The 13,046-nt window shown below is 41.5% G+C and overlaps 1 protein-coding gene across 7 annotated transcripts in view; it reads left to right on the forward strand.

Moving 5' to 3' along the window:
- myo9aa (myosin IXAa) overlaps nt 1-13,046 on the forward strand; it is a 119,827-nt gene that overhangs the window by 33,973 nt on the left and 72,808 nt on the right. For all 7 annotated transcript variants that reach the window (XR_009130882.1, XM_058078935.1, XM_058078940.1 and 4 more), the window contains exon 2: nt 204-1,161. Coding sequence is in view for 6 of the 7 variants with exons in the window: in XM_058078935.1 (XP_057934918.1) it covers nt 286-1,161 (876 nt within the window). In the remaining variant the exon portion in view is untranslated. The remainder of the gene's footprint in view (nt 1-203; nt 1,162-13,046) is intronic.

Below are 13,046 nucleotides of genomic sequence, written 5' to 3' on the forward strand. Positions count from 1 at the left end.
TACATAATAGCTTCATCATAATCGGTAAAATTTCAGATTGGAGCAGCTTCAACGCTTGGTGGTTTCAGACTCCCATTATAGACGGAGAGAAAGCTCATTTTGCTGCCACTAATTCAATTATTGTTTGTGTGTGTACCCAAAAGATACATAGTGTCACATTTTTGTGAAATGATGTTCATTCGGTGTTCTTCTGTCTTTTCCAGTGATAATGTCTTGATGGCGGGGGCCTCGACAGCCCAGTGAAGGACGTGCCTCGTAGCTGCTAATGGGAACTCCTGCTCCGCCATGAGTGCTCGAGATGGCGTCGGCGGCATGGGCACTTTGGGGCGGCGGCAGCGCTTTGAGAATTCAGACTTCAGCGTGCGTGTCTACCCGGGCGCCCTAGCAGAAGGCACTATCTACTGCCCGATCAGTGCCCAAAAGACCACCTCAGCTGCTGAGACCATCGAACGTGTTATTGACCGCCTCCGGCTGGACCGTACCAAATGTTATGTTTTGGCAGAGGTGAAAGAGTTTGGTGGAGAAGAATGGATTCTCAACCCCAGCGACTGCCCCGTGCAGAGAATGTTGCTCTGGCCCCGTGTGGCGCTGGAGCATCGCTCGCTATCGGGAGGGGAGGATTACCGCTTCCTTTTACGGCTGAAGAACCTAGATGGTTCCATTCACTACGGCGGCAGCCTCCAGATGTGGCTGCAGGTCACAGAGGAGCGCAGGCGCATGGTGGAACGTGGACTGCTGCCACAGCCCGAAGCGCAAGGTGACCACGCTGATCTATGTCGCCTGCCCGAGCTCAACGAGCGCTCGCTGCTGGACAACCTGCGCTCACGCTTCCGGCAGGAAAAAATCTATACCTATGTTGGGAGCATCCTCATCGTTATTAACCCCTTTAAGTTCCTGCCCATTTACAATCCCAAATATGTGAAGATGTATGATAATCACTCACTGGGAGACCTGGAGCCTCACATCTATGCGGTAGCTGACGTTGCTTACCATGCCATGCTGCAGAGACAGAGGAATCAGTGCATTGTTATATCTGGGGAGAGCGGCTCTGGCAAGACGCAAAGCACCAACTTTCTTATTCATCATCTGACTGCTCTCAGCCAGAAAGGTTTTGCTAGTGGAGTGGAGCAGATCATCTTGGGGGCAGGTCCAGTATTAGAGGTAAGCAAAAATTGAAGTATTCCAGCATATTAATATTGCAACTGTAAATACCTAATGCTGTTTCACATGTTCAAAATTAATTTGTCCACATAAGAGCAGATCTGCTGTTTGATATCCGCATTTTTCCCTGCTGTTGTATTGTGTAGTGAGAGGGCTTTGCTGTGAATTTCAGGCTTGAAATGGATTTTAAATAGAGTTACACAACACTGCTTATCCCCACCTGCCTCTTGGCTCACTCGCTGCTGAATTGTGTGAACCCCTTACAGAGGTTTATTGCACTCAAGTCCAGCTGTGTGGGGATTATGTAGTGCACACAGGAGCTCTGTCTGCGGGGAACCAGTGGACTGTCAGTGGTTACACTAGTAGATTCTTGCTTTTGTGTCCACAGCACAGAGAAAGACTGTTTCAGGGTAAATGCTATAGAGACCCAGCCAAAGGTTGTAAAGGAAACTGGTTGTTTTTATATCTCTGAAAACATTCCACTCATATTCCTTTTCTTCTTGTCACTTGAACACACACCATTTGACATCAACTAAATTCTTGAAGGTTGCGCAACAGAGTCTTGAACTGTATGAACAATGGAAAGCAAATACTTATTGCATATCGTCAAACGTGTTTTCGGATTTTACAAGTGGCCGTATCACTCACTGTCACGTCACCTGACGACCAGCTCTTTACACTTCACTTTGTCCCAAAGAGCATACAGACATACCTTTGTCTTTAAACTCAATGCAAGGAAAACTGAATGAAAGGAAAACATATACTAAATGTGTAGGTTTGTTTGTCTGTTCTTATTAATTACAGTGCATCTTTGAAATGACTATGATGTTAAAATTATACATTTTGGAATGATAACAGTGGGACTTTGGAAGGGATCATTCTGTACTTCCATAATTTCTGATCAAAAAAATAAAAATTCGAAGAGGTGTGTAGTTTTACTGTGGGGCTTCCAATGTTTAGCACCAATGCACAGATTTGATTGGCTGTATAGCATCAAATGGGATGGCTTAACTAGCATGCAATTGGTCAGTGGATCCCGAACTGATCAAGCACTACCATAAACTCTTAAAAATGTGACAGTCAAACCTTCAAATGCTTAAATAAATTGACTGTAGATCCCTGTCATCATCGATTGGCGTCTGGGTCTAGCAGGCCAATGCCAAGCCAACAGCCGCTCGGAAGCCAGTTTCAAAAAGTACACGTGTTTGCAAATAGTAGCTGGTCTGTTTTATTGTCCACCCTTCAGCAAACACACTTCACATGAACGCCATTCATCAGTGCATCTCTGGGGTTAATGTTTAAGGATACTGGGTAAATCTGTTACACAGCAACACGACTCAGAGATTTGGAGTGCAGAGGAGCTGCCTTTAATTGTTTGCACAGTTAGATTGCATATCAGCCCGTGTGGTGATTGATGCCAAGACTGGAGCTATGGTGCTCCTGTAGAGAGAGGAGGATCGGGGGAGGAGAGGAATGGAAGCCAACATGAATTCATTGGGATATTTAGTCTTAATAATCCAATCATTTCATGTGTCAGGTCAGCAAAGGTCTCTGCTCTACCAACAAAACACTTGTTTGTGTTGAATTTAAACTTGATCCTTGTTCATGGTTTTAGCTCTTTAAAGGGATCAAAGCCACTATAAACAGTAGGGTTGGGTGATATTTTGTATATACCGGTAAGAAAATGACTTACCCCAGGCTCACACTGAATCTGTAGCCTCTCCGGTCCTGATCGAGTTCAGCTTGCCACAAAGGGCCACTCACACTGATTCCGGCAAACGCAGTGGCGAGCTGTGCTCCGGCTGTGGAAATCCACAGCTTGCCGAGAGTGGTCTGGGATCTGCAAGAAAAGTTACAAGTTGAAAACGCCAGCTAAAGTTGGCTGAATCTCCTCTTCCAGAGCATAAATGGAAGCCAGGGGGGTTAGCTTGTGTGGTTGTGTTTGCGCGACTCTGGCTCGATGAGTATATTTTCACCAGTTCCATTTATGAATCACAGTTTAATCTTCTACATTGAAGCATTCAAACCTTCCAGAACACCGCAACATCCAACATAGCACATTTTGATGTCCACTTTTGATCCATCTTTCATACTTTAAGAGTTGTACATACCATGTTATGGTTATGCTGCACGGTGGGGGGGAGTGGTTAGCATGTTTGCTAAACAGTCTGGAGATCGGGAAGACCTGGGTTTGAATCTCTGCTCGGGCATCTCTGCGTGGAGTTTGCATGTTCTCCCCATGTGTGCGTGGATTTTTTCTCGGTACTCCGGTTTCCTCCCACATTTAAAAAATTGGTTAATTGGAGACTCCAAATTGTCCATAGGTATGAATGTGATTGAATGATTGTTTGTCTATATGCGATTGGCTGGCGACCAGTCCAGGGTGTATCCCGCTTCTCGTCCAAAGTCAGCTGGGATAGGCTCCAGCATTCCTGCACCTACCCATTGAGGATAAGCGGCACAGAAGATGAATGGATGGACGTTATGGTTATGGTACAATTACTATCATCACTAGTTTTCTATATGAGATTAAAAAAAAAATATATCTGTGTATAGTGTATGTTCAGTCTCCGATGAGCCTCATTACTCAAGTGCCTCACTTAATAAGCTGTGGTTGAAGGTGATTAGGTCATTTGACTACAAAATGTTGTTAGAACATACAAAATCACAGTGCTTGGGTTGTAAAGTGTTATCTTATGGGTTATGCTATTTTTTTTTCTTAGTGGAAAAAACATCTGATGTTCGTTTCGGCCTTCCAGAAAGTGTTCACCTCCCTGCCATATCTGAATCAATGACCATAAAGTCCTACATTCTTTTGACTTTATTTATTGTGTACACAGTACTGTATACTATAATACTGAAGTTGAAATACCTTGTGGTTGCTCTCGCCTTCTGTTCCATGCTACCATGTAACATAGAGTGTAGGATGTTTTGGTTATTTTAAGAATGCAATGCCGCCTCTTAGACTTCTGCTTTCCCTCATACTGCAGTTGAGCTAGATTTCAAAGCAATTTGTGGTTAAAAGATGCTGAACATAAGGCAGGCCTTTTTGGGACGGAGGGGGGAGCAGTGGGTTGCACTTGGCTATCGACAACAGTGTTTATTATCAGTACTGATTGCTAGTGCTGAAAACGCTATCTTAGAGAGCAGATGATTGACTTTACAGAGCGCAACATAGAAGTTAGCCTCTTTTTGGACTCCTTGATCTAGTCTTTAACATCAGTAGATTCAGTGAATGTCAATGTCTGACTATTGAGTCTTTAAGATGGTCTCTTGACTTTCAAAATGTTCCTGAGCCTAATACCATTGGGGGGTCTCAATTAAAATGAATGGGACGCCTCATGTGACTACATTTGTATAATGCAGTGCAGTTGGATGGTGATGAGGGTAATTATTACTTACTGTGTATGTATTGTTATTTTATTTAGTGTACCATGAGTGTACGTACTATTACATTACTGAAGCTTAGTATGTGCGGTTCGTGTGTAAAAATTGAGGTACTTCACAATTGCAAATACTGAACAGGAGAGCTGAGCAAATAGGATCCACCCCCTGGACGAGTACTATGCAAGGTGTCCATCGGCAAAAGCATCCCAGCTGGCTGTTTGTACGGTGTAATACTGTATATCTTACTCACTCATAAATGTTTGAGGAATGTAGTTGAAGAATTGCAATTGGTACTGTACATAGTATCTGCTGTCCGGGCTTGAACTTAACTTTTTTCCCAAGTAGTATGAACTTTTAATGTGGCATTACATTGTATAATTTCTGTGATGATTATATTTGAAACACCTAATGTTTCCATATCGTAAATGAATGGAAAACTCCGACTATCCCTGGAGCTTTTTATAGGATAATTAGCTGGCTCATCCGCTATGTTACTCTTTGAGAGCAGCCAAGTAGCTTGATAATGTAGCTGTTTGTCTCGACTCACAGATGGGCATACCAGAGTTTGCAGGTGCACACACACTTGCAAGCATCCTTCTCTGTACCGTCCACGCAATCTGTCATGAATGTCAAACTTGACCATCTGCCTTGACACACCTGTACAGTACGTCATGCAAAGAGTAGATGCACAAAGATGGCTTGTTTCTCAGGGGTGGTTGTTGCCTTTAGATGTTTCTGCATTTACTGAGTAAACACTGACATCATACTTCAATTATGGAGGAGCTAAAGGAAGCCTAAACCACACAAAGACGATGTCACAAATTGTGTTCCCTGTCAAGTTTGGCCATTAGTGCAGCAGTTAGGCAAGAGTCAGAAAAGCAGGCTTGTGCTCCTGTGTTGTGGTCTACTTGAAAGAGACAACATTGTGACCGTAGAAGTTGTGTGACAACCGTGTATGCATGTTGCATTACAGCCATGTGATCACACGAATGCTCAACACACACAAGTTCATGTTGGGGAAGAGCACAGCTGTGTACTGTGTACATTTTTGGATTATGTACCCTATTTTCTGGACTATAAGTCACACTTGTTTTCATAGGTTGGCTGTTCCTGCGACTTATACTCTAGAACAGGGGTGCTCATTAAGTCGATCGCGAGCTACCGGTCGATCGCGGAGGTGGTACTGGTCGATCGCTGGTCGATCGCGGCGTGACATTAAAAAAATATCATCCTCGCATCAATGCCGTCACTTGATTGATATACAGGGCAGCCATTCAGATGACAACTGAATGTTGCCCTTCGGGCGACCAATCAAACAACGTCTCTAAGTGCAGCAGAACTTACAATGTCAGCCTATCATCCATCCCCGTTACTTGATTGACATACAGGACAACCAGTCAGATGACAACTGAATTTTGACCTTTAGGTCACCGCTCATGCGTAAACAACGATGCAAAGTGCTAAGCTAGTCGGCGAATTGCGAGATTTTAAAGCCCTCGCTAAAGTTTATGGTCACTAAAATGAGTGAAGGAGCTGGACCAAGTAAAAAGGCAAAAACTGGACCAAGTAAAAAGGCAAAAAACATATCACTTCCATACGGATATGGAATATTATACGGATATTGTGATACGGATATTATCCATGACTGATAAACATTTGGAAGTGTGCTTGAGGCTGGCTATCAGCAGCTACTCTCCGGACTATGCATCCCTGGCTGGTTCAATTCAGTGCAAGTCATCAAAGTAAACTCAGGTAATTACAAAAAATGTTAATAGTTAATTATGTGTGTTTTGCAATATTGGCTCATTTGGTTATGTAAGGTACATCAACATACATTGTACGTACAAATAATCCTCAATACATTTGAAAATAAATAGATGTTTTGCATTTTTGTAGTGGGTAGATCATTTTGACTCGGTCATTTTAAAAGTAGCTCGCATGCTGAAAAAGTGTGAGCACCCCTGCTCTAGAGCGACTATATATGGAAAAGCTGTTTATGTTACATAAACACTGGACACCTTTTCTGTTCATGTTTATTTTTTGTGTAGCTGAATAAGCATTGTGTTAGCATATCTTACACCTATTCAGCCTGTTCTCTATTCTTTTATTGTTAGAACTTGCCTTCCAAGAGGACGTAATGTATGTTTTGGTCAAGTAGTTTGGAAAATAAATTACCCGCCAAAAATGCAATTTATGTATGTTTTCTACCTAATTACGCATTTTTGGCCTTGTACGATTTATACTCCGGAGCGATTTATAGTCCAGAAAATACGGTAACTAATCCCTTTATTCCAGTGAAAGTGTAGCAGATTTTTTTGGGTGGATTTCAGGTGTAAAGTTGTTTTGGCTTTTCGTACATCACATTTGTATTTGATGTGAGACAGACTGCCTGAAGTAAAGCTCGGATATTCTTGGATCGGCACAGGATTGGACTGAGACCCTATGTTTGTGTCTGTAGGTCTATCTAATAGGATTGGCCTTCTTTCTGCCTTTGACCATGTGGCTTAGCGTTAGCATTGTGGTGCTAAGTGACTAACTGCACCTGGCTTGAATGGCTCTCCAGCAGTGCACTGCTAAGCTTGACATGTGGCGTACATATGGGCGTGTTGGTATAAAACCACCTGTTCCCACTTTGCATCACTATAGTCAAGTGTGTGTGGAAAGAGCTTTACCAATATGACCTGGTCACTGGCGAATGGCAATGAGGTCAAACCACTCTGTGCAGCTGAGGTCAGAGGTTAACTTTGACAATACATCTCATCACATGATGCACAGTTTCATTCCAAGCCAACAGATTTGTGAATACTTTGGTGTCAAACTTTTGCAGGAGACCCACATGTGCGTTTTTCTGTTTAAATGTTTTGTATCGGCTGCACAGTAGCCAAGTGGTTAGCGCTCAGACCTCACAGCTAGGAGACCAGGGTGCAGTTCCACCCTCGGCCATGTCTGTGTGGAGTTTGCATGTTCTCCCCGTGCATGCGTGGGTTTTCTCCGGGTACTCCGGTTTCCTCCCACATTCCAAAAACATGCTAGGTTAATTGGCCACTCCAAATTGTCCATAGATATGAATGTGAGTGTGAATGGTTGTTTGTCTATATGTGCCCTGTGATTGGCTAGCCACCAGTCCAGGGTGTACCCCGCCTCTCGCCCAAAAACAGCTGGATAGGCTCCAGCACCCCCGCGACCCTCGTGAGGAAAAGCGGTAGAAAATGAATGAATGAATGTTTTGTATCGGTGAATAAGGGGAACACACACACAAAAAAGGTTTTAGTACAAGCAATTCTAAATTGCTCTATCAAAGTGTAATTTCCATTACTCACATTAAAATCCACTTAAAAGTGTCATGAAACAGGCTTTTAGATCGGTCACATATGCAAATCACACAATTTTTTTGTTTGTTCTTGCAGCTCCAGCAGGGTGAGTGGAAATAATTGTAAAGATATAGTCTCCGTGGAAAAAATACAAACAAATATTCCTGTAGCTAATGCTCAATTTTTGTGTAAATGTTTGTAAACTCTATTGTAGAGTTCTTAATCCTGAACAAAATATCACTACTTTTCCTTCTGAATCTCGTCACAACTTTGGTAGAACTGGTTGTGTTATTCTTACTATCGACCGTTATGGTTTTTTTCTGGCCGATGCCGATTTTTTCCATCAGCCTTAGCCGATGGCCGATTTTGCTTGGGCCGATATTTGTGGCCGATACTGCTTTTGCTCCCTCAATTTATATGAAAAAATTACAATGATAACAAATATTCCAGGTCTCAAGTTCAAAGAAATATTTATTGAAATGTAAACACTGAACACAGTAGGATTCAGCTTTCTTAAAAACACATTTAAATGGAATTATCAACTTTAAAAAGAATAAATATTCAACCATGTGCAAAACATTTCTGTCGTAGTTGAAGTTTTATCTAGCATCCATGTGATGACTGCTCCTCCGCAGTGTGACGCGCACCCCACCCCCATACACAAACACATCACACTGACACAATTTAGTAAGATATATAAAACATTTCTCTCATCATAAAAAAAAAAAAGTTGGTGTTGTGCACACTAAAGACCTCTGATAAGCAGACACGGCTGCTCCAATTCCTTCTGTGTGTGTGTGTGTGTGTGTGTGTGTGTGTGCGTGTGTGCGTGCTCGGAGAGAGCGCACACATACATATATACATATATACATATAATACATACATGCATACGCATATAATAATAACACGACACGCATTTAACCTGAGCCCGGCGTTGTCTGAATGAAAGTCCTCCAAACACCATGGGACTGAATTGCCAAGGTTGCCATTAAAGAGGTGTTGGTAACAGCTGTACATATTAGCCTCCAACTACACCAACACCTCCCTAATTCCAACGGTAGGCACTTTTAAAGATGAAGCATTCAGCAGCATTCCTGCTTTTCACACCCACAAACTAAACTATATTGTAGTGTCGCTGGGAGCACTTCCTGGTTCCCAGCCTGCTTTGCGGCACCGTCGATGTAAATAGTTGGTCAGTTTGTAGTTAAAGTTGCATAGTTGTTCATTCTTGTTCTGCTCAACTAGTGAGAGTGCTTTTATTCGTCTGTTGCGTTGGTATGTGATGTTTTTGGGTTTCTTGTTGTCAGACCATGACTTAAACTGTTCTGCCTAGCGGTCACCCAGTGAAATGTGAAGGGCTATGTATGGTGTAAAAAACAAGCTTAGTCTTTTACTTGGCATTTATGTTACCTATTTCAAAGCAGGTGGCAATATTTCAACTAAGCCTAACTGTTAGCTCATGAGGCTAATTCAAAGTTGAAAACGTACCCTTGTTATGATGTGGCGGCGGGGTGCTGCGACTGCGTGTGTTGGAGGGTCCTCCAGCAACACAAAGCTTCCCGGCGGATGCTTGTATGTAAATCATGCGGCGGAAAAATATATTGGTGAACCCACGCGCGTATCGGCCGATACCGAATCAAGTAAAGAACGCAAATATCGGCCCGATATGGCGGCCGATGTATCGGTTGATCCTTAATTCTACCAATACAATCACTTTGTTTTTCACTGTTATTGTCTCTTGACTCTCATCCTGTGTGCTCTTGGCTGGTTGGTAGGTATTCGTTTGAGAAACTGGGAAAGATCTGGCCCAGAACTGACTGATCTGTAACAACAATTAGCAACAATTATTCTCTGTTAGTAGAAGACTGTTGAAACTATACGTACTGAAGGAGGTTATCCCTTCTGTAGTAAAATGCCTGGAGCTATTTTACCAATGTGACACATGAGACAAAATGAAGTCCCAGAATTCAGCATTGGTTTAGACCTGTAACATTTGCTTTTTTGTTTGTTTTGGCCTTCAGCCACGATGAGGTTTTTTTTCATAGCGAATAATCTTATGGTCATTGAAAAGCAATTCAAAAATAAACTACATTAGCACATCTGAGGGGTGGGGACAATTATTGAGATTTTCAATAACAGATTTTCAATATTACTTTTAAAACAAATTGCCTTTCTCAATAGTCCAGAAACAGACTCCAGTCCAGACTCATCTTTCCTGCAATGTTTTGTTTTATCACACAATCATCTAATTTACGACTGTATAGATGTGGTTGTGAGGTATATTAAGGAAAGTCAAATGCCAATGGAGGGACAAAATAAATGGGATATAGTGGGTAGTAGCTGATGGCACTGTGAAAATCAAGTACACATTAACAAAAGCTTCAAGCGGCAATAAGATCAATGTTTGCTCTGAAAGATAGGTAGTATGTGTTCCTAATGACTGAGCACGTTTGCTTAGCACTTGTCAAAGACATCTACAGGCTGAATCATTCAACCCTCCATCACCATCCGAGCGCAGAGCTTAGTTAAAGGTGGCATTTTCCAAACGTGGGCCTCACATAGTATATGAAGAGCTTGCAACCAAAAGGCGCTAAATCCATTTTGACTGATTTTGAGAAAATCAATGATTTTTAATTACGCACATATCAATCTATTTGGTCATCAAGTCTATATTGCAAATGAAAGAGCTATCAATATAGGTGATAAAAATGCATGCTATAAAAATCCTGCACACACCATGTATTTTATATATTTTTTTAAATTAATTTTTTTTCCGGATTTAGCGCCTTTTGGCTGAAATGATGGATTTAGCGCCTTTTGGCTGAAATAAATTTGTCACCAGTGTGAATAAAAAGTCACCTTTAACTTCTTCAATGGCATTGTTGTAAAAGACTGTAAGGTGCTTTAATGAGCACTGCTAATTAAATAATTACAACACAGAAGCCATTCTCAACATACAATACACCCCACCCCCTCCACACACACACACACACACATGCACTCGTTCACCTTCACACATTACAGAAACGAAATGTTATAACCTACCACTAGTACACTGTTACTGATAAAATGTTGTTAAGATATTATAGCACACATTAACATCATCCACATTCCATGATGATTAGCTTTAACACAACTCAACATACCCAATTATACAAGACAATGGTACAAGACATGTCATACATTGCAGGTGCATTCAACCTGTAGGCTGCAGTAGAGCCACACATGAAAAATAACAATTTGCAGACAATAATAAAAATGTTATTAAAAGCAGTGCTCATATTTGACTGCACCATGAAGGTGACAGTGACAAAAATCATCTCATTACAAACTCTTTACATTGTATGTTTTTTAGTACAAGTAAAATAATGTTTCTCATGAAAGTTGGAGGTGTCAAGGTAGAGACATGCCTTTTATGGCGTAAAAAAAACTTCCATGTTACAGAATACTGTAAATACTGTAAAATACTTCTCCTGAATTGCATAACATACTGTAACTATCATATGTGTACTTAATGTACACAAACAAAACAGGATGCGCACTGATACTGGCTTTCTGTATGTGCAGTGTCAATTGTATTCTTCTCTCTGATTGGTCAGATTATCAATAGATGGGAAACTTGGGCCAATCAGAATAAAGAATAAAGAAAGGGATTTAGCGCCTTTTGGTTGAAATCTGAAATGGAAATAGCGCCTTTTGGTTGAAAGGATAAATTTCATATCACATTTTTTCATATTTTTAAAAATGATTTCAAGACCAAAATATGTGATTTGGATACACATGACAGAGGTCTATTATTCATTCATTCATTCATTTTCTGCCGCTTTTCCTCACAAGGGTCGCGGGGGGTGCCGGAGCCTATCCCAGCTGTCTTCGGGCGAGAGGCGGGGTACACCCTGGCCTGGTCGCCAGCCAATCACAGGGCACATATAGACAAACAACCATTCACACTCACATTCATGAGAGGTCTATTAAACTCATGAAAAACATGCAATTTTGTGAAAATTGGATTTAGCGCCTTTTGGTTGCAAGCTCTTCATATAGTGATGCTATTTTGCAGTTCATCTGGAAGTCCTACATATATGGTGACTGATAAAAAAACAAAAAGTATGATAGTGATGCATTCTGAAGTCATTATGAAGTCATCATTGTCAAAGTACTTGGACCTGAAATGATTCAGCACAATACAGTACAGGTATATAGTACGTATGTCTATGGGAATGTGGTATGTGTAGCAAGTGTACCAGTGATTACATCACCAGAGTTTTGAGGACTGCAAAACCTCTTAGTCCAAGTCTCTGAGAGGTCCAAAGCTGTCAGGAAAATGTTCTGTCACGCTTGTCCAACAACAACTGTCAGTATTAAAGTCTGTCTGCTATTGCATTTGTTTAATGTTGAAATGTCAGTTTGATATTTGTAATCAATGTGCTGATGATCTTCAGGTCCCCAGCTCTCTGACCCTCTTAAACATTTTGTTCAATTTAACTGGACATACATTGGAACCTCAATTTGCATATCTAAAATGATTTTTTTTAAAGTAATTGTATTGGTCTAATAAAAAATACCCCAAAGTAATCAGATTAAAGTATCAGATTCAATTAAAAAAAAGAAAAAAGGCTGGTATTGCCCACTATGCAATATTTTTAGTTTGTCATTTGTCTAAAACGGTTTCTGAGATTAGCAGTGAATGTTTTCAGTTAAGCTACGTTCACACCGACGCCGAATGTCGCGCTTTGAATCGGCGACGAATTCGGCGTCATTTTTCAAAAAATCTCACGATCTCCTCAGATATGTTTAAGCTCTGTTACGCAATGGTAAATTTCGAGATCCCGACTGCATCCCGCCTCTGATCCAGAGCATATTGTAGCGACCCTGACGTATTCATGTTGACGTTGTGCTCTTGGGTGTCCGACTGTTCCGGGTGACTGTGAATGCACCAGGGGGTGGGGGCGTGTCTGGTGGAGGAAGTACTGTTGTGTTGCTGGCGGTGGTTGCAACGGCGTGGTTACGGCCGACAGTAGCCATTATTATTGTTGTGCAATAAAAAGCTTGTCAGCGATCGCAGTCGTGTCATTTCCATAGCGTCGGCAACGACGCTACAATATATAAAGATGCAGCAGATCCATTGATCCTTTGAACCAAGCTCTGTTAAGCTTTCCTACGCTTTGAGCAAAACTCTGATAAGCT

This window comes from Doryrhamphus excisus, chromosome 1, assembly GCF_030265055.1.
Source record: "Doryrhamphus excisus isolate RoL2022-K1 chromosome 1, RoL_Dexc_1.0, whole genome shotgun sequence".
NCBI classification, from domain to species: domain Eukaryota; kingdom Metazoa; phylum Chordata; class Actinopteri; order Syngnathiformes; family Syngnathidae; genus Doryrhamphus; species Doryrhamphus excisus.